The sequence below is a fragment of the Chelmon rostratus genome, chromosome 6 (assembly GCF_017976325.1).
Source record: "Chelmon rostratus isolate fCheRos1 chromosome 6, fCheRos1.pri, whole genome shotgun sequence".
NCBI classification, from domain to species: Eukaryota; Metazoa; Chordata; class Actinopteri; order Chaetodontiformes; family Chaetodontidae; genus Chelmon; species Chelmon rostratus.
The window spans coordinates 12,148,763-12,174,774 of NC_055663.1; the positions used below are offsets into that span (position 1 = coordinate 12,148,763).

A 26,012-nucleotide genomic window follows, 5' to 3' on the forward strand; every position below is an offset into this window, starting at 1 on the left:
CTGCATACAACCTTGAGTGACCTAACAAGAAGATGTGTCACCACCTGAGAAGTGTGTCGGTCCATGTGCAGTAGTGGAGGGAGTGACTGTGGGAGGGTTCACATATTAAGGCAAACACCCATCTTTGCTCATCCTCACTTGTGCACAGGATGCTGAAGGCCTTTAAATGTCTTTTGCAGACGACAGCTAACTTGAATAATTCAGCAGTTTAGCAGCCCTTCGACCTTTAAAAAGAAACAAACAAACAAAAAAAACCTACATAAGATCAAAACTAACCAGAAACAATGGGCTGCGTTCAAAGCTTCAGGGAATTGTGTGACCGTACAAAAAATACTAATGTCCGTCTCAGCCTTCCAGCAGTTTGCTTTGTGTGGCAAACAGCCATGATCATCTTGTTTGGGGTTTTTATTCGTTACAACGAAGAATCGGATCCACACTGGATAGAGCACAGAAAAGCTAAAAATATATCAAGTGACATTGAGAATGACTTCTACTTCAGATATCCAAGTAAGTGGCTTAATTTTCCTCTTTTCTGAACATATAATATGCTTTTATTTTGCTGATTTGTTCATCTAGCAACCCTTTTATCTTTACACACTTACTATAAACTATGAACATAGTATAAACTCAATATATCTTTATACCTTATATCCAAATGTCTGCATGTTTAGTCTTTTATTTTATTCATTATTTTTTGTTTTTATCTTATTCATATTAAAATTTATATTCATGTTCTTTACTTGAAAGTTGTTCCTGTTCTTATTTTGCATGCCCTTGTGTTTCCATCCTTTGAGCTGCTGGAAATGCAAATTCCTCTTTGGAGATTAATAAAGTATCTATCTATCTATCTATCTATCTATTTTCTTTTTATAGCAGTAAACTATGTTTCTACTTTGTTGGTGATGGTTCTTACACTGTGTCGATGAGATTATTCCTGCATTGCTGACAAGGATCTCACACCCGCAGGTGCACATTTCCTCTGGGGTTTGACTCCCCTCAGGATTTCCTTTCCAGTTTAACTGAAGCTGACATGTCAATGCTCTGTGTACTGATACAGATTGGTCATATATACAGTACATAGGTTGCCTGCAACCTGTGGTGTGTGTGCGTGTTTTAGATGGGTGTGGTTGTACTGTACGCTTCCCAACATCCCAGGGTAGCAGTGTCAGGCTATCGTGAAGCCATCTCAGATATGGTGTTGGATGTCAGATGATAAATGTATGTCCTGACACTGTTTGTTGTGAGGGAACCAATAAGACCACATCCTAAAGTCACGGGACCTTCTTTTCCAACGCGACGCCCAACATCAGCCTGCAATATCTGAAGCCTTACGTGTTTGATTGGCTGTTAAAACGCCCTGTCTGATGTGATGTAGAATTTGGGCTGTTCCTTCATGCCAACTCTAATGTTTCCCAGGGGAACCTATTGTGCCCTGGGGTGTGTCGGGCGTCACAGTGTTCGACTGTAAGTGATACTGGCGGGTTTATGCTGGTATCCTGTTGTTTGCTGGTTCTAGCAGATATTTACTGTCTCACAAAGAAGAGCCACCTGTTCCAGAAATGGTTCAGACATTTTCATTTCCAACAATAGACCAAACTCTTTGTCTGCGCTCTGTTTCATGTGTGTGCGTTTGTGTGTATATGGTTATTATTATCATATTGGAGCTTAAGGGTTCATCACTGACCTTGGAAACAGTATTTGTACGTTATTATACATACACATATGTCTGTATAGTTCTATTAACGTAGATGTCCAACAATTTTCAAGAAATCTGTAACAAAAAGCGAACAATTTAAAAATTCTTTCCACCCTGTCATTGATTTGCCACGTCCAAATGTTGTTTCATAGATATTTGTGGTTCCTGTAAGCCACAGAGAATGCTACCTGTGTGAGTACCTTAATGTAGCTCCGTATCATCAAAACATATCACCCTCTAATCAGCACGTTACAGTAAATACTTTATGTCCTTGAGCCATCATCACCTGGATTCCCTTTCTTATCTGATATGCCCTCATGTGCCCCTGCTCTGTAACATGTTGTCAAAGCAAACTGTCCATATGCATGACATCTCCACTGGCATATCACTACATTCATTACATTGCACACACAATACTTTATCATATGAATTTATGATGGAATGATACATAACTTACTGATTTTTTTTTTTTTTTTTGCATTGTATAATGTGTTTTTTCTTTCATACTCCAGAGAGCGGAGAGATGTGGCTGCGATAAGACAAGAATGTATGTAGATCGTCCAATAGGTGAAATATTTCAATAAGACAGATGAACGACAGGGTGTTAAAACATTACTAACCTTGATGTGTAATTTTGCAGAATCCTTGTTAATCCTTGTTTTTGTAAAAGAGGTCTATCCTGACAGAAAGGGCCACAGTGCAGGGAGGAAAATACAGTATCATCCTCCTCATCCCTCCCTTCTGTCTTCGCCCTGTAGGCTTCCAGGACGTCCATGTGATGATCTTTGTTGGATTTGGCTTTCTGATGACATTCCTTAAGCGGTACAGCTTCGGCGCAGTGGGCTTCAACTTCCTCATCGCAGCCTTCGGTCTCCAATGGGCGCTGCTGATGCAAGGCTGGTTCCACTCCCTGGACTACACTGATGGAAAGATCAAAATTGGAGTTGAAAAGTAATTGTTGAGATTTATTTTCAATGACTTAAAAGGACCCTGCTTCTTATTCTATTTAATTTTGATGGAAGTATTCAACTAGCAATAGAAACTCGAGGCTCAATGATAATATATGAAAGGCCACAGCTGTGACCATCTGAAGCAAGTGATGTTATTTAGCTCTGCTTCTTTTGTTATTACTGGGCACTATGTGACAGGAATATGTTTTCCACCTGAATGGTTTCTGTAGAAAAGACACATAAGGTGGAGAAACCAGTCTAACTGAACCATCCCATTAAGATATTTCCAGGCACTTTAGATTTAATGTCTGTGGATTTAATGGTTAGAAGGTAAACAGAAACTAAGGCTAATGAAAAATGGTGATACTGCTGTCGTGCAGCCACTGTGTGTCCGCTGATATGATTAGTGTATTTCCATGTGTTTGTAACAGAGTTTATCATTGCTTCAAAATAACCTAATTGTAATTGTTCTTGAATACTCTTACTTGGGTTCTCTGTTCTTGCACCATTAGCCAAGATAAATATTGTCTGATATCTGGCCAGGACATACGTTAAATTCTGTGTTAAATGCTGTTATATTGCATTACATTTTGACCTTCCCCCCTTAGCCTGATCAATGCTGACTTCTGTGTGGCGGGCTGCTTAATTGCCTACGGGGCGGTGCTCGGTAAAGTCAGCCCAGTCCAGCTGATGGTTCTGACTCTGTTTGGGATCACATTGTTTGCTGTGGAGGAGTATATTATCCTGGATCTCATACATGTAAGTGAATAAATTCTTTGTTTTGATATAATTTTTTAATTCATCTGCATCACTGAAGCAGGAGAGAGCTTTCATGGTGTAGGTGATGATGTTGGTACAACTCAAACATACCAGCTGTTCAGTGTGTGTTGGTGGTAGATGGGTGCACTGTTTTGCTTGCTTCTGTTTTGTAATTGATGCTGCCACACAGTTGCTAAGTAACATCTTAGTAGCATCTGCAGTATATCCACTCTGGCTCTTCAGCCATTCTTTGCCAGGTCGTTGTCCAGCCAAAGTGAATCATTTCATTGCCCCCTTGCTTGTATTCCTTCCTCTACTCGCTCCTGCCTGCCACACTTCCTGTCACTCCCCCGTGCTGCAGCCAGATACCTTTCTCTGTCATCAACTCCACGACGAGTAGTCCCTCCTGCAATAAACTACGACTGATGTTTATGTTTTCTTACCTGAAGGCCAGAGATGCTGGAGGCTCCATGGTGATCCACACATTTGGAGGTTATTACGGTCTCTCCATCTCGTGGATGCTGTATCGGCCAAACCTGGACCAGAGCAGTCGTCTGCAGGGCTCCGTCTACCACTCAGATGTCTTTGCTATGATTGGTGGGCATGATTTGATTACATCATGTTTTGTTTTGTTTTTTTTGGATTTTTAAGGTCTGGATTTTTAAGGTCTGCGATAATTTCTTCTCAGGAACCCTGTTCCTGTGGATGTTCTGGCCCAGCTTCAACTCAGCCATCACAGACCACGGGGACGGGCAGCACAGAGCAGCCATCAACACCTACCTGGCTTTGGCCTCGACGGTGCTCACTACTGTGGCCATCTCGAGCCTCTTCCAGAAACATGGAAAACTAGACATGGTAACAGCCAACACTGTTTGTCTTTTTATATCAGTCACAAACTTGTATTTACTCTGATATCGTTGCTCAGGTCAGGCTGATACACAATTTCTTCCATAACTAACGGATACATTTTTGTCTGCACGTCCCTCAGGTCCACATCCAGAACTCCACTCTTGCTGGAGGCGTAGCGGTGGGAACTGCAGCAGAGTTCATGCTGATGCCCTACGGGTCTCTGATCGTAGGATTCTGCTGTGGTATCGTCTCTACACTGGGATACATCTACCTCACAGTATGCTACTTCTCTGGCTATTTAAAGAGATAAGCTTCGTTTGTGTTCATTAGTCAGTCCAAGCAACTGCAAGTGCACCAATTTAAATGGAAATACAAAACACTTTTTTAATTTGCTGATTAATTCTAACTTTTTGTTTGTATTTGTCTTTGTTAGGTTAGAGTTAATTAGATATACTGTCTTTAGCCCAAAAGGTGTTTTCCTTAATGTGCCACACAAGTCAAACTCAGCTGTTAAGATCTTTTTGTTCACAGCCGTTCATGGAGAAGTACCTGAAGATCCAAGACACATGTGGAGTCCATAACCTGCATGCCATGCCAGGAGTCATAGGTGGCATTGTGGGAGCCATCACTGCTGCAGCTGCATCAGAGTCTGTTTACGGCACCGAAGGGTGAGTGGTCCTCGCTCACAGGTGGGAAGCCAGCAGCCAGAGGTCGCAGTAGCTTTAACTTTCTTAATTAAATGGTCAACCAGTAAAGGATCAGAAAAAGATCACAGTATCATTGGTATTCTTGTGAACAACTATGGTCTTTTGTTCTGAAATAATAATCTGAGTCAACTTTTCTTTGCTTTAAAGGCTGATTAACACCTTTGATTTTGAGGGCTCTTTCAAAGACATGGTGCCCACCCGGCAGGGTGGTCACCAGGCTGCAGGTCTCTGTGTGGCTATCTGCTTTGGCGTGGGTGGAGGCATCATTGTCGGTAAGGAATAGTCACTGCAACCACCCTTCAGCTTGAACATGATACTGAAAATACATAGTATGTATGTAAATAACTGTGACAGTGCTGTGTTTGAATAAGATGGGTGTGCACACAGTAGATGGTGGTCTGCATGTTTTGGGATAATGACTTTATTTGTATTCTTCTCAGGCTGTATCTTAAGATTACCTATCTGGGGAGACGCTGCAGATGACAACTGTTTTGATGATGAGCCCTACTGGGAGGTGAGAGACGATTCTTTACAGCTGCGAAGACGTTTTTACACTTTGAAACAGGAACGTCAGTATCAAATCACAGTTCAGTCAGTAGTTCATCCCACAGCATGAAGACCAGGTATCTCCAAGAATCCATCTGCATTAATGATTTTGTTGGTTTTGGTAATCTTTGACATTTGAATATCAGTTAAAATGCAAATTACTAAAGTGAGTTCAGAGTCGCAGCCTGGCCTAATGTTAGATTTTGGATTACTGGCAGCAAAAACAGCTGCTCTAGTTCAGGTCAGATGATTAGAGGTTTTTAAATTCATCTGGTCCAGTCTGAACTGAAATCAGGACCAAGTCCAGTTGTGCTGCATTGTATCAGATACTCAAAGTATTGTATGTGTATATAGATATGAAAACAGACCCTGTTTGTTAAGCTGTTTTTGTTCAGAAACATTTCACGGTTTGGTGTTCCTCACCCCGAGGCTGTGTTTCCATTCACTGTGTATGTTAGTGAATGAGCTACCGTCACTCTGCCGCCTCTATTTACAAAGAAACAGTTAATAATTTCCCTTTTCATGACATCAAACAGTGCACGTACCTTCATATGATTGGCTGTTGGTTGATTCGTGGTAATCATTCTCCCGCTGAATTATTATGTTACAACTCTAATTGTTCACAGCTACCTGAGGATGAGGAGGACATCCCTCCAATCCTTCAGTACAACAACCACATGCAGAACAAAGACGTGTAAGTGTCCTCTTCTTAGTTCATGTAACAACAGCGTTCTAGGTCATGCAGATCTGCTATTCTCACACCAAACAAACCATGCAGGTAGCGTCTTTGTTGCTGTGAAATGTGTTGCATTCAGTGTCCTCTTGGTGGCAGCAGATCCAAACGTGCGGAGACTACATGTGATCTCATTGTAATTCCTGCTTTTTGTTGGCAACATCTATTCATAATGTTGAATACAGTATGAACACATGATCAGGATGCGGCTGTAGACAGTGTGGCAGCGCTGCCATGGAGGCCTGCGCTGCTCCCATCACTCAGCGTGGGCTTGATTATGAAACGCTGATGCAGACCCTGTGCTCTGTGCTTCCAGGTGACGCTCACCTGTGCTGTTTGTTGATAGGGGTTTTTCACAGCACAGCTCCACGTAGGCAGCTCTTCAAAGTGACCTTGAAGTTGTGCAGCAGAAGTAATGTTTATTATGGAAGTGAAAATTATACTATTTGGAAAAGAATGGGAACATCAGCAGACCAAACCTCAATAAATAAAAAGGCCTAAAAGAGAGTACATTCACCAATTTCCTTACACCACACTCTATTTTAAAATATTTGAGTTGATGTTAATTAAATGTACAGTTTAAGCTGCAGCTTTAAAGTGTTTCTCATGGATTGTGCACTGCTGTTTTTTTTCCAGAGTGGAGTCAAATTTCACCATGGAGCAGAACTGACACTAGGCCTCGATCCTGATGGATCTCTCTTTATCACACATGGCCCGTTTGTTCCTTTTACTCTCCCGCAGGACAGAGATATTCATGTTTAGTCCAGAATTTATTCTTCAAAGCTTTTTGGTTGTTTGTCTGTTTGTTTGTCCGAAGTGCAAAAAATCTGCCAGTGGAGTAAGATCTTTTCTGGTTTCCAAGAAATTTATTTTCAGTTTAAACGGCCCACTGTTCAATCAAACACTCATATTAAATGAGTGACATTATCTTGGTACTAGTGAAGCGATTTACCTCGTTTAAGACATTTGGAGACAGATGAATTTACCGCAGAATTTAAAATTTACTCGACATGACTGTGAGAATGACCATTTAAGTGGTTCAGGGGCAAATATTGAAACCGTAGCTTGTATTACGTTTGCTTCACACCTACTTGACTTGCACTATGAGGATTTTCTGCTGGAGCTTTGGTGTATTTTTTTCTGATTGAATGTTTTCTCAGTTAAGATGCACGTACATTAGATGCCTCAGATGATTTTGTGTGTCTTCATGGAGAACCTTTACACTCAGAGTTATGCATCATGTTACTGATTATGGATTTTAAAAAAAAAGCTGTTACATTTGTTTTGAATGAATTCATGCTGTGACATAGAGGATATTTGGCAACACATTACTGTAACCCCCCTCACATTTCTAAACATTATATAAACACTGGTTTATAAAATCCTATAATGTAGCTTTAAGCACAAAACAGATATTTTTAAGTGTGTATTAATGTACAGTATTTCTCAACATTTATAACTTCTCCTCTGAACACATATTCTATATTTATTATCGTTTATACTCGTGGGTGTCCACAGGATGAGTTATAGCTGTTCAGAGATTCATTAATAAACACTAATATATGTTCACAACTGCATTCCAGTGTTTTATAAACCAGTTATTGAATATTTCTCTACTGTTTTAAAAGATAAATTAAGGGGCTTAAAGTACAGTGTTACGCTACCAATCTGAACATGAATGATTTTGTCAAAAGCTGATATTTGTACATTTAGACATTATGCACAGTAGAATATTTCTGTCATTCTGTTTTTAAAAGTTTGTTAATGCTAATGTAATTTTGAAAATTAATGAAGAATTATTAATAAAGTGTTAGAACTGCATATATTTTGTGGCCACTTTATTTGACTTCAAGAAATTCAGTATTTTTTTTAGTAACTGAGTATAATAATGGATTTTTGACGCATAAAGAGTCTAAGTAAAGAGTTCAAGTAATGTGTTTCCCTCATTTTGTTAGTGGGGTCAGACTGAGGGGGAAGGTCACACTCTTACTGCTCTCTCGGGACATAGTGGTGACCAAAACAAGCCTCATCATCGTGTCCTCGGGTCAAAGGGTAGCAAAAGGGCAAGGTCACTGACAGGGCTGCACACATATGCTGGAGTCAATCACATGAAACTGACTGATAGAGAGAATTCCTGTGAATTCATTCGCTGAATATTGGAGCTGCTCTTTTGCACAGGAGTAGAAATGTGAAATAATCCTTCAATAAATGGAACACGGTGTTCAGTTTGTCTATAAATACTGAATGTCATTTCACTATGCAGTTTATTTCTGCTTCTGACAAACAGCTCTTCTGTCCATCATTTTCTGAAGAGGGCTGTAATTTCCATGCGTGCTCTGTCTCCTGTCCGCCTGGCTGCGGCGTTTAATCGGGCGGCGGCAGCAGCAGCAGCAGCAGCAGCTCATGGTGGGAATGCGGATGATTCCCACACATGTGGAGCAGCGAGGAATCCATCTCCTCGTCCAGTCTCCTTGCTAACAAAGGCAGGCTTAGTGCTGTTTTCTTTTGTCATCAGTAACGTGTTTGAGTAAAGGAGGTAATAGTGCCACAAGTGCTCCAATTAAACGAGATGCAGCCCTGCTGGGAAGAAAGGCTCCCCCATTGCCCTCAATACCCCCCCGCCCCCCAATACACACACACAAACCGGGCCTCTTCTCATCCTACCCCCATGCAGTTCCCGCCCCAACTCTGCTCATGTTTATTCATCAGCCACTTAAAGGGCAAATGCAGAGGCCTGTTAAAACTAAATCAGACTTATTTATTAATGATACCAGGCCTTCCCCTCTGAGGTTGAGGGAGTCGAGCCTTATGGCATCCTGACAGCCATGTTTGAAGAAGTTTACCCTCCTTTGGCCAGATGCTGACCACAGATGTGACTTCCACAGGGGAAAACACAAACTGTACAGGGACAGCAGGGGAGGAGATGCTTGAGGGGGGCCACGGAGAAGTTGAGGTGGAAAAACTTCGGGAGGCAAGGGGGCATGAAAAAAGGGGGAGGGACAGACAGAGAATGAGGCCTCACTTCCATTGCTGATGACTGACTGCCTGCCATCCGGGCTCAATCATGATCTGTGATTGACAGGTCGAGGGGAGGAAAGGGTGGGGAAGAGGGTGAGGGACGAGGGCTTAGAATGGGAGCTGCACAAAACATACTCCCATACGGGGGGCTGCAGAGACGCTCATTAATGATAAAGAACATACCAGGAAAAGCATGTTTTCTCTGCATGCCAGCGATGTTGTTTGTAGGTTGAGATTAGTTTGTAATCTCCCATACATGGTGATGTAAAATGTACAGAACACTGCAGGGCTACGGACAACGTGGGAGGTCGCGTTTTTGTTTTCTTACTTTTCACCATTATTCTAAGAAAACAACCTAATAGGTCTAATTGTGATTGTGCTGCATGCCAGCACATTCATCTGATTGTTTTAATCCTGCAGTTTACAGATCCGTGCCAGTCGCTGCGGTAAAACGCCAGTGAATTCACTTTACAGTGATGAGGATTTACAGCAGTTAAAGGGGCATTCAGGGATCCATGTTCACTGCCTTATAAAGAGAGCAGTAAAGGCTTCTATTGAAAGCAAAGACAAGTCCATAGAACTGTTCATAAACTATTCAAGCCCCTTATTCTATTCTCTCTGCAGCTCCAGAGTCCCTGAGAGGTTACTTCTCAGCAGGTGCATCTGACTTCCAAAACCTTTCTGACCATTTAGACCTGGACTGGTCTTTTGATGCCCGATCCAGGAACTTATTGAGTAACATAATTTCCTACCATCAGTCCTGTCCTCATCACCACGCAGGAAAGTAACCACGGTGAAAGTTTTGTAGTATTGGCCCCCAACCTTTTCGGGTCGTGAGCAGAAGTGGTGTCCAGGTCGGGCCCCTCGTCACGTTCTGGATGTCTATGAGATGTTAGCAGTTTCACCAGAGTGATTCTCTTCTAAACGTCTCAGATCACTTCATTTCAACACTCGCTTGAGGCCCAAAGAGGTGAAATTCTCAATTAATTTATAAATAACAGCATATATTAGAGAAAAGTTTAAAAAAATTACTATGAATTTGTGTCGCATGTATTTATTCTGTGTCCCACTCAGTGGTGGAAAGTACATTTACTCAAGCACTGTACTTAAGTATTACCATTTTATGCTGCTTTTTACTTCTACTGTACTACATTTCAGAGGGGAATATTGCACTTTTTGCACACTACATCAAATAACAGAAGAAGAAGAAGAAGCAGGACTTCAACTTTTGATAGTTTAGTACATATTGTTGATATGCTTTTGTACTGGCCTTGAATGAAGGACTTTTGCTTGTGTTGCAGTATATTTATATTAGTGTACTGGTACATGCACTTGAGTAAATGATCAGAGTACTGCTTCTTCCACCGCTGCCCATCCCTGCTGTTTGCAACCTGCTGATGAAGCTCCCAGCTCTGCCCGCCCCAGGTATCCACAGGCCTCCCCACGCCACTGACTGTCCACAGAGGCTGCTTAAGTGTCCCTATCGGACCACAGTGGAGAGGAACAGCAGATTAACCATGATCCTATCCGCTCACCACTAGCCCCTTCATACGCTCCGTTACACCAGCATTTAAATGGAGGAGGGGACGCCATTCAGGCCCCTGATATGAATCCCAGACGTAGGGACAAGAACGGAGCTTTCACCCCCGTTTCACAGAAAAGACCCCTTTTCTGGCACCCTCTAATTCTGGTTGCTACGGGCTTCTGGGTTCAATGGTGGACTCCCGTTGTGAGGGGACAAAGCCCCTCAGTCATCCGGCGATGGTTGCTAGGGGAGGCAGAATGTATGGGGAGGGACGGGCTGCCGTTGTCCCAGACGAAATGTCTCTCTTAAGGCGGCCGAGATCTGGTGATTGACAGGTGGCTACACGCTCCACTGCAGATCACCCGGGAGGTCTGGGGGGCCTTATATCTGTGACCGTGTGTGTGTGTGTGTGTGAGTGTGTGTGTGCATGTGTCTGTGGCAGGTTATGTTGGTTGGCAAAGTGAACATGGGGGCTGGGGGCATGTAGCCAAGTAGATTTCTGTTGCTATGAAAGTGGCACCGTTTATTACCTGTAGAGGGAGCTGCTCAAAGCAGAGCTTCAATCACCCTGTAATGATCTTCTGTGTTGGTGTGTGTGCCTGTGAACCAGGCAGGCAGCGCTGGAAGAAGCACTCAGATGCTTTTCTGACGTAAAAGCACCAGTACAGCTAAACATACTGCATTAAAACCCTTCTTGAAGCCCCCTCCAGTGCAAAGTTATGTTTTTCTTATAGCTGCTTCACGTTGATGTTTGAGTGTCACTGTGCAGAATGATGCGACATGTTTTTGCACTAGATGGCTACTTTCACATTCAGCTGCTTCAGTTTGTCTGTGCTCACCTGACATCTCAGTTTAAGGCGTGCAGGTACGAGCAGGATCTTGTGACATCACAACTAGTCTGAAAGCCAATCATGGTCCAGTATGCAACTGCCACAAGTCTGCTGTGGAATCATGAAGCTGCTGAGAATGGACTCTAAAGTGAAGTAGCAGAAACTTACTTACTGACAACATATTTTCTTTTTTTCTGTTTTTGAATTTTAAGATTTTTTTAATCAGGCAGTTGATGTGTGCAGGGCATCTTTGAGTAAAAGTACATATGTATTATCAGCAGTTCTGTCCTTATTATATTCCTCATACTGATGCATTAGTGCATGAGCAGCAGCTGGTAGTGATGATCTGGTTTTAACTACTTCATATACATTTTGGTTATTTAGTTCAGTGCTTCCCAACATAGCAATTGGGCCCATCCAAAGGTTCACATTATAAATCTGAGGGGCTGTGATGTGATTAATGTGGTAAAGAATGAAGAAGAAACGTTTTCTCCTCTGAAATCTTCAAGTTTTAACATTTCTCTAATCTTTGCTGTTTTGTGAAAGAATTGACCTTCCCAACCCAGTGTCCTTCCAAAAATTCTGAATCTTAAACCTCAAAATTTGTACAATACTTTTCCAAATGCAATGTACCAGATTACACATCATGTTGGATATTTTGAAATTTTAAATGAACATCACTCAATAAATTGACAGAAAATAAAATATTGAAATTATTTTTTTTAAGTAGAACCATATTCCAATTAATGTAAATAATCATAGAACCTTTCAACATGCTGTACATGTTTAATGCAAATCCAGTATATCCCATTTATTGTCCTGTACTGGTGTGTTTTGGATTTGCATAAATGAATATTGAGAATAAAAATTGTTAATAACTATACAGTGAATTTATATAGACACACAGTAATTTAGAAAAATGTCTGCAAATATATTAAATGTTGATAAATATACTACAGAGATCAATAGTAAGATATTGAATAATAACAATTACATTAATACAAAAAATGAACAGTTGTGGTTATAGTTCGTTCTAGTTTAAGTAAAAAAGAAGCAAAGCTACAGATAGTGAGACAGAGATCAGATTGTGAATTAAAAGGGGAATTTAAGGCCGTGGGTTTGTGTTTATCTGAAGGATTAGGGATATTCAGATTTGTTCCTCTCTTCCTCCAGCCTGGGAACCATTACCCAGCCGGTACTCTAGACATTAGCCGCCCCTGTTTCCCCCTCCAGGGCCACGGAAGTGAGTGGGAACAGACAGGGTAGGACGAGGGGATCTAAAGGGGTTCACACACGACACTGTCTCCCCTCAGATAGACGTCTGGGACTGTCTGGGTTCTGCACTCCCAGACAGGGAGCCCTTGCACCCGTCAGATGCTCCCCACGCCCCATCCCCATCCCCCTTCCCCTTGACCTTGACTCTCTGTCACCGTGGCCCTCCAGACAGTCTGGGGTCAAAGGCTAACACAGCAGCCACACATCAGACACGGTTCAAATCCCCTGTGTCCATATGAATGTTGAATGGTAAATCACCCTAAAATCAGCCTGTTGGAATGTGGCTTTGAATTCCTGCAGAGATGGACCCAAAGACCTCGGGGAGACCGTTATAAATTATTGTGACAAGATATGAAGACCATAAAAACAAATGGACAGATTTTATTGCATTTATTGCTTCTCTCTGCCACGTCCTGCAGGAATATGGATTTAAAGTAAAGGAAATTTGCAGTCCAAATACAGGTGTTGCTACTGTATAAACAGTGGTTCCAAAAGCGCATCTGTGATTGTGCTTTCTTCATAAAGACAAGCAGCTCTCAGCCACAGGAAGTACCATTTCCCAGCAGCCATGCAACGGTTTACCTTTCACCTTTGACTGCTGATCCACAGCGCCCTCAGCCAATCGCAGCCGAGCTTCCAGCATGGCACGGCAGATTTGTGGGAGAGGGGAACGGCCGCATCCTCACGTGGCTTTTTGAAAAACGCCAGCCCTCACAGTGTGAAGCTCTGACGAGCCTGTGCGCGCCTAATGTGAGCATGCGCACAGTGCAGAGCGGGTCTCAGTATGGGCTCATCTCTCTCTCTCTCTCTCTCTCTCTCTCTCTCGTGCTATCAATCTGTTTATTCCCTCCCTTCTCTTTATGAAACAGACATGCATTTCCGTTTTCTTTATCAAAACAAATATGCTTATATTGCCCCACTTAGATCACCCCTAATCATTTCTACCTGTTCTGATGAAAATGAATAAATCAGTTCATTTCTTTTTACATTCTAATAAGCCAATTTCTGTGCTTTTTCTTAACATGGTCTGGATGGAAACCAGATTCTAAGGAGTGAAGGGCCTTCGCATACAGGACACTGTGCCCATGCAGCAGGCGGACAGTGATGTGCAGCACCAAAAACCCTCAACCTGCAGATTCAACACTGATTGCTTTTAACCCCTTATCTTCTTAAAAAAGCTAGATGACATTTTGAATGTTTTTTTTTATTGAGTCCCCTTTAAATGAGAAATATGTGAAATTGGGCAATAAGCACAAACTGTCAAGTGTTGTTAAATATATTGAATTTACAAAATAAGGTATCTAATTGGTTAATTTCACAATCTCAAACGGGGCTGCAGCCTTCAGCCTTTTTCACCTGTGTGAGAATCAGGAATCTTTTATGTCACAGATGATTTTCTGTGCTTTCAAATTGCCGTTGGCATTGTCCTACATCGTGACAGAGTTTGCACTTTACAAGGCTGCATCTGATTTACGGTCATTTTCGTTATAACGACTCGCGAAAACCGATTTACACAGTATGGTAAATAATGAAAAAAAAAACAACAATGTTTTGTCCTAAAGAAAATCAAAGGACTGCAGGCTGCAAGCTGCAGGCGTCCCGGTGCTCGGTTATTTGTGGAGGAAAACCTATATATTTGATCACACACTTGTTTGGTGGCTTGTCTAACAAATAAAAGTGACTGTACTTTTTTTATCCTCCAGTGTTTGGTTACAAATTCTAAACTGGGTTTCACATTCGCATATTTCGCATATTTTTCTATTACATTATCATTATCATTAGCAACCCATTTGTAGCCCAACGTCACTGCAGAGTGAGGCCCCAAAATGAAAAAACTTCTAACAAATCCTATTTAGCCGTGTCTCTTTATCTTGAACACATATTTTAAAGCCCAGCAGACAGTTTTTTTACGTGCCTTCTGGTCGTAATAGAGGGCTATGAGAGCCGGCACAGGTTGGCTCTCAGAGGAACTACACTACATTACAGCGTTTGTCCATTAACTGTATTACAGTGTTACTGTATTACTGTATTACAGGCCGGGAACGAGCCGCAACAGGAGGCGGCGCGCGGCGCGCTGATGCCATTACGCACCAATCAAGGGAGACACTTCGGCTGCAAACACTGATGTAAAGTCAGAAATAGAAAGAAGGTGTAAATCATTATCCAGACATCGAAAACAACCTCTTACATGGACGAAAAACTGTGCATATTTTAGACTCAGTCATATTTTCCCTTCGACGGGAAACAGGATTCGATTTGATCATTGAAATACAGAATCTTGACGATTTAAGGATGATTGATTTGCTTCCTGTAGGCCCATAGATGTGCCTGGATAGTATTCAGTTTACATATTATTCAGTCAGGTGGGCGAAGCCCCAAACGAGTGCCACTAAAACTTACGCAGAATTAGTCTACTTATATGAACGCGTTTTTACGGACGAGTTTATTTCACTTTTATGCCGTTGTGGTGATTATACATGAGGTTTTAAGCTCGGGGATAATGATGGCGTGTGTGTGTGAGAGACAGGGAGTTTGTCTCCTGTTCCAGGATCAGTTGGCGCTGTCCCTTCAGCACTACGCGCTTCTTTCTACAGAGAATTCCTAATGGCTGTCAGAGCGATATTCTCCACAATGACTTATTGCATTGAAAATAAATATAAACAGCTTGCGATATCCGTAATTTTTTTTTGTTCTTTTAACACGTGAGGTCACAAAACGATCCATTCTACCGGATCCTCTCACGTTAGATATGTTTTCTTTTTTCTTTTTTTCTTTTTTTACATATTTCCATCCTCCACACTTGAATCATTTGAGAAATCCACAGCAGCCCGCATTAAGCGTCAGCTCCTGAGGGGAGGAACCGATTGATTATAAAGAGACCCAGACTCTATGGAAGGCGAAAGACCCCCCCCTGTTGTTTCAAACCAGCTCCTCTAACTTCCCAAAGTGCAGGGGCCCAGAGGCAGGGCTGCGCGGAGTGTGTGCGCCTCCGGTGAGCGGCTGCACAGCCTCCTCTGAAGCGGCAGCAGTGGGGTGGGCGGTGAGGAAGGACTTGTAGGACACATTAAATCAGCCTGATTAGGAGTTTGGGCGAGGACAAGCTTCAGGTCCGGCTGAAAGGCTGCCGTGCAGCCCTTGAGTGATACTATTCACATCCTGGGAGAAAGGTCAGTGTCAGAGGAGTTCACAGGCCCCATCTCCATTCTTATGCTAAAGGTTCATACGCGCATAGGCTCGCTGAGAGGCTGCCGAGACATGAACAACTTCCAGCGACTTTATTCCCTCCAAAATGTTTGAATTCCTCCACTCGAGCTCTGAGGTCTCTGCCTCTCTCTGCCTCTCTCTGCCTCTCTCTGTCTCTGTCTGTTTCTGTCTGAACTGTAAGTCTTCTATTAATATGCATCTACTCGTCAATCTTTACAAAATATGCAAATTTAGTACAATAATTGAGAAATATGACCTTATTTTTCTAGATGAGGGAAACCATATTCTGAAAGTGTTGTTTCCTTCAGTGAAAAGCTCCTGGAGGTGAACCTGCTGTTGTTCTTATGTTGGTCCAGTGGTTATTTTTCCTCTAGCTTTTATGAACCTCCAGTGAATAGACTTCTTCACACATCTTCCTGTCTGTCTGTGGGTGCAGTGGTCACCGGGGAATAGCAGGAAATAGCCTCTTAATTAGCAGCCCTTGACCTTTGGCTGTGGCTCAGACGGCTCCTGACCTCAGCATCTCTCCAGCCTGTTTATTGTCCTCCGGGGGACTGTCCACATCGTGACCCCTGACCCCTGCTGACCTGCAGGGACTTCACCAACAGGTCCCTGACCAGCTGCCTCGCCTCACAAGACACTCATCAAAAAGCGATATTTAAGCCGAGGAGCTGTGCAGGACCCTGGACGCTGAAGCTGTCCTGGCGGTTCCTGAAGCTCTCCAGCATGTGTTTGCAGGAAGAAACCTAAAGCACGCGCATGCAGAGCGTAAAGGCAACAGAACATGGTTCTTTTTTTTCTCCTAATGATGAAAATCACACCAGTGTAACAGTTTTTGCAAAATCATTTCAACATGTTTTGCTTTCGTTCCATCCAGACTCTACAGAGGCTGATTTCACTAATTGGTTTCCATTCATCCAGAGAGGGGAACTAATCACCGAAATCAGCCGCTGCAGTGTTTGGATGGGCTGGAAACATGCTGACTGATGCATGGGCCTCTATGTCAGAGCTACACTGTCACATGAGTATGACTTCGCATGTGAAAACACCCTGTTTTTACACACTGTTAACACTTAAGTGACTTATTTAATTGCATTTTTTATTGCAACTTCCTCCTCAGTTTGTAACTATTTTTGTCTCTTTATTTACTGTCTGTTTGGTGCACGCAGTGACCATTATTTGGGTTTTCTAGATGCTCCGTTTACAAGCAGATACTCGTGATGTATATAACGCTCTAAGCCACTTATCTTCATGCACCTGTTCTTGTCCTCCTGTGACACTTCATTTTCCCTGCATGGCACCAATAAAGCTTCTCTTTTTAATGTTAATTGATGTCTCATGAAGATACTTTCACACTTTATTCATTCAAACAGTTCATCATTGATTACAAATTGAAACAAATGCTGGCATTCATCAAACTCATGCCTACGCTTTTAATTATTTAATTATTTTACTGAATAAAATGCTATACTGCATTATATATGCGATCGCATTATAATAACACTTTTCCTTTTTTTTATATGGAATCTCTGCAATAGGCTAATAAATGAGAAACTGAACCAGTTAAATTGAAAACAGAGGGCGTTCACCTGCCTACCTGCGCCACGTGGCATAACGAGGAAACATCTAATTTGGACTGAGCTAATGGACTATCTGATTTCCCCCCCCCGTCACTTTTAAGCCTTTCGCTTGTTTCCACGTGGCCTCATGAGACGGAAATAATCCCCTGTTGACCCCGCGCGTGTCCATCTGTTGTTTGACTCCGGACACGGATCAGTCGGACACTGATTGAGGTCCGATTGACACCAGCGCAGCCTGTAATCCCAAAACCTGATTAATCGTCCAGACTGGGTCCTGGTGGGCAGCGACGCATCTTGATTTAAAGTAATAAAACGCGTCTTTTTAGCCACATTTTCTTACTTGACAGACTTTATGTCACCAGTTTAGGTTTGTCATTTTTCGCGAGGAGCAGCAAAAATATCTGCACAGTGTGATTGCATACATTTTCCTGCTAAATAAAATATGGGGCCAATGAACAAAAGCTTGTTGCATATTTTAATAGCGGCAGGGTCATTTTGCGCAGTGAGTTTTGTGGCTGATGAACTTTTCTTTCCCACACTGATTCAACACACGTCCCCGTGTCTGCTCCTCCTAATTAAAACTTAATGCGGGGTCACTCAAACACTTTCTCACACCATCCTCACACACACACACACACACACACACACACACACACACATTACCATGTGAATAAAAAAAGAGAGAGAAAATGTCCTTCTACTGCTAAATACACAGGCGCTTACTCTGATCATATATATTTTTTTATATTGAAGACAAAACGCCTTTGAAACTATTCCATATAAAAACACAGATGCTTACACGTGAGCAGTGTAATAACCACATTGTTTGATCACCAAAATAAAGCACCCTATTGATCAAAAACAAGACTCTTACACAGAGATAATACTTTCATTATTTTTATTAGTTTTTCAGTGTCACTGACAGCAGTAAACAATAAACATTATCCATAATACATTTATATCCTATTAATTACTAATTAAATTCAAACATTTGAGAACAAATTTATTAATAACTGAATTGGCTATGAAAATGCACACAGTGTACTGAGTGATCAGTAGGAACATTTGCAGCTTTTTTATTTGCAAGTATTAAAACAATAGATTTGCGTAAGCACGTCTAATGGCACACACTTTATCATTCTTATAATATCTTAAAATACACTTGTCTTCATGGAAACAGACATATGGTGAGTTGTACATGTAAGGCTTCCAGACAATGTCTTCCTTCAGTCATTTAACACAAAGCTCTTCCTGCAGGGCTCAGGTGACTAATGATCAGCGCGGTCTCGTCTCTGATGACGACATTTGGTTGAGCTTGGTCCACAATCTCCTCGAGCCAAAGCAGGTTCCTACAGAGGGCAGGAGGGCTTGCAGGATCCTGTCCCGTCCTGAGAATAAATGACAGAGGGAATCATTAGCATGACAATCAATCCTGGCTCCATGAACTTCTTCCACTCAGCATGGACAGTGTGGTAACATTTCACATTTTGGGCAGAAAGAAAGATTTTATAGCATTAAAGCAAATTAGTTTTGTCAAGTTCTGGCCCATTAAACATTCATAATGACAATTAAAAGCTTAATTTGTAAAGCATTTTTCAAAGTGCTGCACAATTAATAAAACATGTACAAGAGAGATTAAAAAGAGACGACAAAGGGCCGCAGGGTAAAACAACACGTAAAAAGAGCAAACAAACTCCCACATAAAGGTACTGTTGTATGCGAGTTTATGGAGATACAAATTAAGACAAAGTATACAAAAGGCAATAATGACTCTGCAAAGCTAAGATCTTTGGTTAAGGTGGAATATTATGTTTTGATGATACTAAATCTGTCGTCGTGTGTGATTTTCTTGCGTCTTGTACATCAGAAATTGTAGGCGGTGTTTCAGAAAAACAAACTTCCTTTTCATGCCCAGTGAAAAAAAATAGGCCCCCGTGCTCTGCATGTTGTTCTTCTCTCTCATTTTCAGGCTGTATGCATGGAGGGATCTTAAGGCTTTTATCCCCGCAGGGAACCAGCCCGAACTCTTTCTCTGTCAATTTTCGCCCACTCCCCAATTCAGACGAGCCCTTTCTCCCACCAACCCCACAATGAAGGATTTGTCCTCGTTCTCTTTGTCCACCTCTGACATCTTTTTTTTGACTGCTCCCTCTCCTGCAGGCAGCATGCAGCGTATGCAAATACACACTCTTTTATTCCTGAGACCCCTCCCCTGAATGAATGCAACCTTAAATGAGGACACACTTGCACACATTTGCAGAGGGGGCATGGAAACAGGCACGTATTACAATCAGTGGTTCTGCATGCCTTCCATGACACGCGGTCACTCAAACATGGAGAGCTGGAGGTCTAGAAAGGAGCAGACTGAAATATACGTCTAGCTGGTGTCACAGATATTTGATCTGTATGTCTGTGCGTGCAGTTCACACAGATGGACGGACTGCAGGAAAAATAACACAAGAATGCAGGTGTGGGCCATTCATTCAGAACTTGAGGAAGGAGACAAAGCTCTTTGTTCGTAATGTTAAAAGTCATTTTATTTTCTGACAGGTGTTGTTTCACCACAGTAATGGTATATTTAGTGTCGTATAAACCCACAGCGCACACATACACACACACACACACACACACAATGGGTGTTTAGATGTGTAGGGTGAGACTGAAAAATGAGCCGACACAATAGCGGTGATGCACTGAGGAAGAGGTGCAGACTGGTAATGTGTAACTCTTAAGCCCGAGTGAATTATAACGGTGTCTGATGAACATAAAGCGTTCTGTTGCCGCTAACATTCCCAAGCTGGCCCGTGCCATCTGTGAGTGTGTGTGAATGGGTTCGAGTTAGTGTGTGTGAGTGTGTGTGTGTGTGTGGTGGGGGGTTGACGTCTGCTGGACAGCTCTGACAGTTCGGCCTTTTCAGACGTACATTACTGAGCTGGCCGGCCTCTTTCCCATAGCAACCCTAACAGAGGTCAAAGGCTATGTACCCCCGAATCCACCCACCCTCCACCACCACCTCCTGCTCCCCCTCTTCTACTCCAGGGTGGCCGCAGACTCTCTCCGCCTGGATGCAGACAGAGCGGCTGCACCCATGAACTTGAACTTGACTTGATTTCTGATGATGGAGTCGTATGTCCGTCCACTGACACGAGGATGAGGATACACTCTGGATGGTTTCCTCTTTTTTAACCTTTACCCTGGTATCGAATTCACGTACTGTACCGGCAGAGTGAAAAACATGTCTAAATGAGGTCACGCCAAGGATTCCCCCTAATTCTCCTCACCCTAGAACCTCATCTCCTCCTGATATGATTACAAAGGGCCGCTGTATTAAAGGCTCAGTCACCTAATTCTCCTTTGCTTTCATTGGAGCATACAGGACCCCTACTCAGGGACGCCACGGCCAACAGACGTAATCTGAAAAGCCTGGGATGTAGAAACTTCTCTCCATCTTCCTCTAAGATACTTAATGTCAGGCTTTGTGCTAGATTAGTCTCGGCCAAAGTTGCATTAAAAAAGCCCGATGAGCCTCGCTTGACCCACATTGGACCTCATCCAAGACTATGGGCGGCCCGCGAGCTGGGCTTTATATATCACAGCAGAGCCGTTAAAACATTAATAGTGTCCACGCATAGTGAGGAGAATCCGAAGAGGTAACCCAGGAGCTATATGGTATTAACATTTTATCGCTACTATGGCTACGCTGCCTCACTCGCACAGAATTGGAAGTGAGCGCCGGCTACTGTCACTTCATCATGTCACACATTATAATTTCCTTGCACCGAAAACCCCACACAGCAAAAGCACTACATAGTTAATAATGAATAACAGAGGAAAAGGGAGAAGAAAGGAAAGGTAATCATCTATATTCTGCCATTTTCTCCAGGGGAAATGCATTCTCTTCTATTTTTTTTTTTTTTTGGCTATGTACAAGAAGGAACTGAATATTTGAGTCGTCTGCCACCGTGGATCCACAGTGTACAGAGGAAGATTCAGAGACACTCACATCCTAAATCCTCCTGACACGGTGACCTCACTGCTCAGCCGCTCCGGTTTCAGTTCAGATGATTGAAAACTCTCTTTGTCTCAGAGCAGATTAAAACCAGCCTCTTCAGCAGCTCCACTAAAGTGTTTGTAAGACATATTAAAATCAAGATGAGCTCACCTTGATGGCGTATTTTAATTCTGTGTTCACTCCCTGCTGCTCATTGCGCGTTATGTCAACCAGCGTACTGCAATTAGTCAGAATTACCGACAGCAATCATTGCAGGGATAAATATTCTGCGTGCGTGTCACTCATTCTCACATCCTCCAAATACTAGAAAAAGTGGCTGATCTCCTTGCAGGCATAGTGAGGATGAATACATTTCCCTGACAAATTTGCTTCAGTCACCGCCTCTCTTTGACCACGCTGTCTCTGTCGACTGCTGCAGCTATCACGAACAGTTACACACACACACACACACACACACACACACACACACACACACACACACACACACCAGACGTCCATGCCCAGCTCCCCGCGGCTGCAAATTGCTTTAGCATGGCACTGCTGCACCAGCTAGCACGAGCTAGCAACTTCACCAGCAAACGCAGAGGTAACACTGGGGGCTCAAACATGGCTGCCCATGTGCTACACCTGCCTCTGGTGCCTCCTTTACATACAGCCATTCATTGTCTCCACCATCTTTAACCCTTCCTTGATGAGCCAACCTTTTAGTTTTACTTTCCAAAAAACAATTTTGCCCCCTCACCCCGCCCCAACCCCCCGCTCCCCTGTTTTCTCCAACGTAACATGGAGGTCTGCGACAGAGACGTAGCAATGGAGCAAGCTACCGTATCTCCAAGATTAATTTCTCGCCTCCACCGCTGCTTTCTCTCTTCTGTCAAATCTGCCCGAAGCAGTGCGCCGTATATCACAGATGAGCAGCGCAAATGCAATTATAAAGACAGCTCTGAGTCTTTTATATGAATAAGTGGAGGGAATAAGCTTTTGACACGTGGGCTGCACATGCCTTACATATCTTGTGGAGGCACACGTACAGTATGAGGCTCATTAATAATCATTATCCGCAGGTTACATCATTCAGCTTGTTAGGCACACCCATCGCCTTAGCTGAGTCATTCTCGGTGACACGCCGTGCTACCCACTGTCCTGTGAGATTTTCATGATGTCTGTCTTTGCGGCACCTGGGAGCGATACAAAATATGCAGATTCTGTTTGAGCGAGGGACAAATCGCATCCAGCTGGTTAACCGAGCGAAGATAAAGGAGTGCGTGGCTGATGACGGGCAACCTGCGCAAAATCAAATCACACTCTCAGTGTTAAAAACGTAAACATGCATCTTGGTGGTTGTTGGAGTATCATTGTGTTACACCTCTAATGGCGCACCGCGATCTGCTGCGTGGCAGGGTGGAGGCCTGAGCGTATGCACCCACATGCATATCATGTGTGAATGCATCTCTAATGCCAGTGAAATCCTTCTCATTTAGCAGGAAAAAAAGCAGCATCTCCATCCCTCTCAGACATGCAGAAGAGGCTGAATAGACTAATGAACAGTCAGGTGGCACTCCAGGGTCTGGACTGCTAACCCCCCCCCCCCCCCCCCCCCCCCCCCCCCCCCCCCCCACACACACACACACACACACACACACACACACACACACACACACATCACACACATATCAAACACACATACACTTGCACACATTAAAACTCAGCGGCTCACCCGACCCCGGTGATCCGCACGACAGTCTAATGTCTCAGGCATCTGCTCATGTCTAGTCTGGAAGGTCTTTCCCACCCTGCCCCCCAGCCCAGGCCCGCCGCAGCACCGGCTCCCACAATGGTGGGAAAGCAAGCCTTTACGGAGGGCGGAGGAGGGGTGGTGGGTGGGGGGGACTAAACAGCTATTGAGGGTAGAGAGAGAGAGAGAGAGCGGGGCTGAATGATAATGTGAAAACGCACTGCACTGTTCATTAACACACAAGCACTGCAGCTGCACATGTTGGCCCTGGACACACATGCTCACGTGTCTCTCTTTTTTGCTTCAGGTCGCTGCCAGAGCCACCGGGGGTACAGAGCAGCTCTACGCCACGATCTGCATGTGTGTGTGTGTGTGTGTGTGTGTGTGTGTGTGTGAGAAAGAGAGGGAGAGAGGTTACAGGGATGGCACCGATAAAGATTTGGAGCTTTGATATTTGGTGGTCCTTGTTGTCACATTTATGAAGAATGTGACATTTTTACATTGGTGATGTCTGACATTTTTAGTCTGCGCGTGTCAAAGGAGTTCCTCCCCGTGTGCAACGTCTGAGTGGCTTTTATTGCACATATCCTGTTGTAATTGGTATCAAATGTATGAGATCCAACATGCAAGCAGTCCTCTGAAGTGTTTCAAAAATGCCATTTGAGACACTTCAGATGTCCTGATGAAGCAAAAGATCCTTCTGGATGCCCTGTTGGTGTTGTCTCTCTTTCTTCCTGAGACCACGGGGAAAGTAACCCTTAGCACGAAGCTAACTGCTGATAACATACGAGCCATGTCGCATTACCCCCGGCGGCCTGCCCGTTCACAAAAATGCACAAAAATAGAGTTTAAAAAAAAGAAGGAAAAACTGCTAATATTCAGCGTTGAACCTCTCAGCCAGAATCCTTTTGTTCACGTAGAGAATTAAATCTCAGATGTGATGGTTCTACTTTTAAAAACAATAATGTGATTTCCCAAATAGAAAATCATCGCCCCCCCTCCCCCCCCCCCTCTACTCGACAAAATTCACCTGAGGGGTGCAGCACATTAAGATACTGTACTAAATAAATTTCATAACAGAAGCGGTTTTGCATGAATTAATCTGTGAGGGTCGTCGGGTGGAAACGCGCCGTACACACACTGCTGCCTGGTGTGCATCAGGGAGTAAAGAAGCACCATGACAAGAGAGGGTGGCAGGTTTCCTTCAACCAGTGCCAGCTCATTAATTTTGTTTGCTACCCAGCTCGCACCCCACCCCCTTCACCACCAACTACCACCACCCTTCCTCACCCGCCGCCCCCCTCGCATCACCCCTTAACTGCTAATTAGCAGCAGCAGAAGATAGAAGCGAAAAGGGAGAGGGCATGTGTGACTGGGGAGGAAACGGGAAACTCTTCTTCTTTTCCCTCGTCTGTCCTCCTGTCCCCATCCCCCATCATACACAATCACACGCGCATACACACACACACACAACGCCACCTCCTGCCCACCACCATCACCACTGGTACCCAACAGAAAACCATGATGCAGCTCACCTCGTATGCCAGCCCAGCCATTTTAGGTGTCGCAGCAACATCTCCCAAGATGGCTCCTCCGAGCGCGCCCATACTCCAAGGATCCAGCAGGGTCTTTGTCCGCCTCCTGGCACGGGCAAAGCGTCCCCCGTTGGCAGTGCAGATGGCATTAGAGGCTCTTGGGTAAAAAGGGTGAGGAGTGGGAGGTGGGGGGAGGAGGTGGCAATTCCGGGCCAACCGTTTTTCTCTCCTCGTTTCTCTTTTAATTACGGCTCTACCCTCTTTTCAGGGATCCCACATCACTGAATGCAGTTATTCGGAGGCCTGTAACAACAGCAGGCGGAAGAGAGAAAACAGAGAAATAAAACATGAAAAGCACATTTTGAACTTCCAGTTATCAGCATAGCTAAACATTCGGTTTTTCTTTAAACCAGTGGCACGTTGCAAAGTTATCAGAACTGTGAAATCTCTGACCAGCTTGGCTCAGTCAAACAGCAAACCTCATTATTTTCTCTTTCCTGCATGAGTGTGAAGTTCTGCTCTAATAAAAGCCCAAAAAGAAACATTTGCATCATACATGCACACATGTTGAAAGAAGGATGCCTTGGAACATCCCATAAATAAAGCCTCAAGCATTTTTATTCCCATTCATTATGGAGGAGCGCCATGTTGACATGCAACCAGCCAAAGCTCAGGGAAAGACTTGGACCACGGCCTTTTCACACCAATATCTCGCTGTGAAACGAAGCAATTAGCCCGGTTTGACAGCGAGCTCTTCTGCAATAGGTAGTTAGCAGAGTGAATGAAAACTCATCTCACTTTAGTGCTCTTTAGGCTTTAGCGGCATTCTCCGGGCTGAACGTATGCACCACACAGCGCTGAAGTACCAAGTTGAAAAGTTCAGCTCCTGTCTACAGGATGGCCCTGGCCTTCTCATTGAGCCCGGACACAATGTCTCCCAAAGGTCCCGAGATTCTCTACAGCTTTAAATGCAGACGCCAAGTGTTTTTTTTTAACCCTGTGTGTGTGTGTGTGTGTGTGTGTGTGTGTGTGGGGTGCTACACCACTCGACTGCATTA

At 43.5% G+C, this 26,012-nt stretch overlaps 1 protein-coding gene across 1 annotated transcript; it reads left to right on the plus strand.

The window, feature by feature from the left end:
• Nucleotides 1-123: 123 nt before the first annotated feature.
• On the plus strand, nucleotides 124-8,061 carry rhcgb (Rh family, C glycoprotein b). The gene is made up of 11 exons (XM_041938163.1): nucleotides 124-507; nucleotides 2,455-2,647; nucleotides 3,255-3,405; nucleotides 3,855-4,002; nucleotides 4,094-4,260; nucleotides 4,394-4,531; nucleotides 4,786-4,922; nucleotides 5,109-5,233; nucleotides 5,402-5,475; nucleotides 6,134-6,201; nucleotides 6,877-8,061. The coding sequence occupies exons 1-11, from the start codon at nucleotides 285-287 to the stop codon at nucleotides 6,908-6,910; spliced, it is 1,458 nt and encodes a 485-aa protein (XP_041794097.1). The 5' UTR covers nucleotides 124-284; the 3' UTR covers nucleotides 6,911-8,061.
• Nucleotides 8,062-26,012: the final 17,951 nt, after the last annotated feature.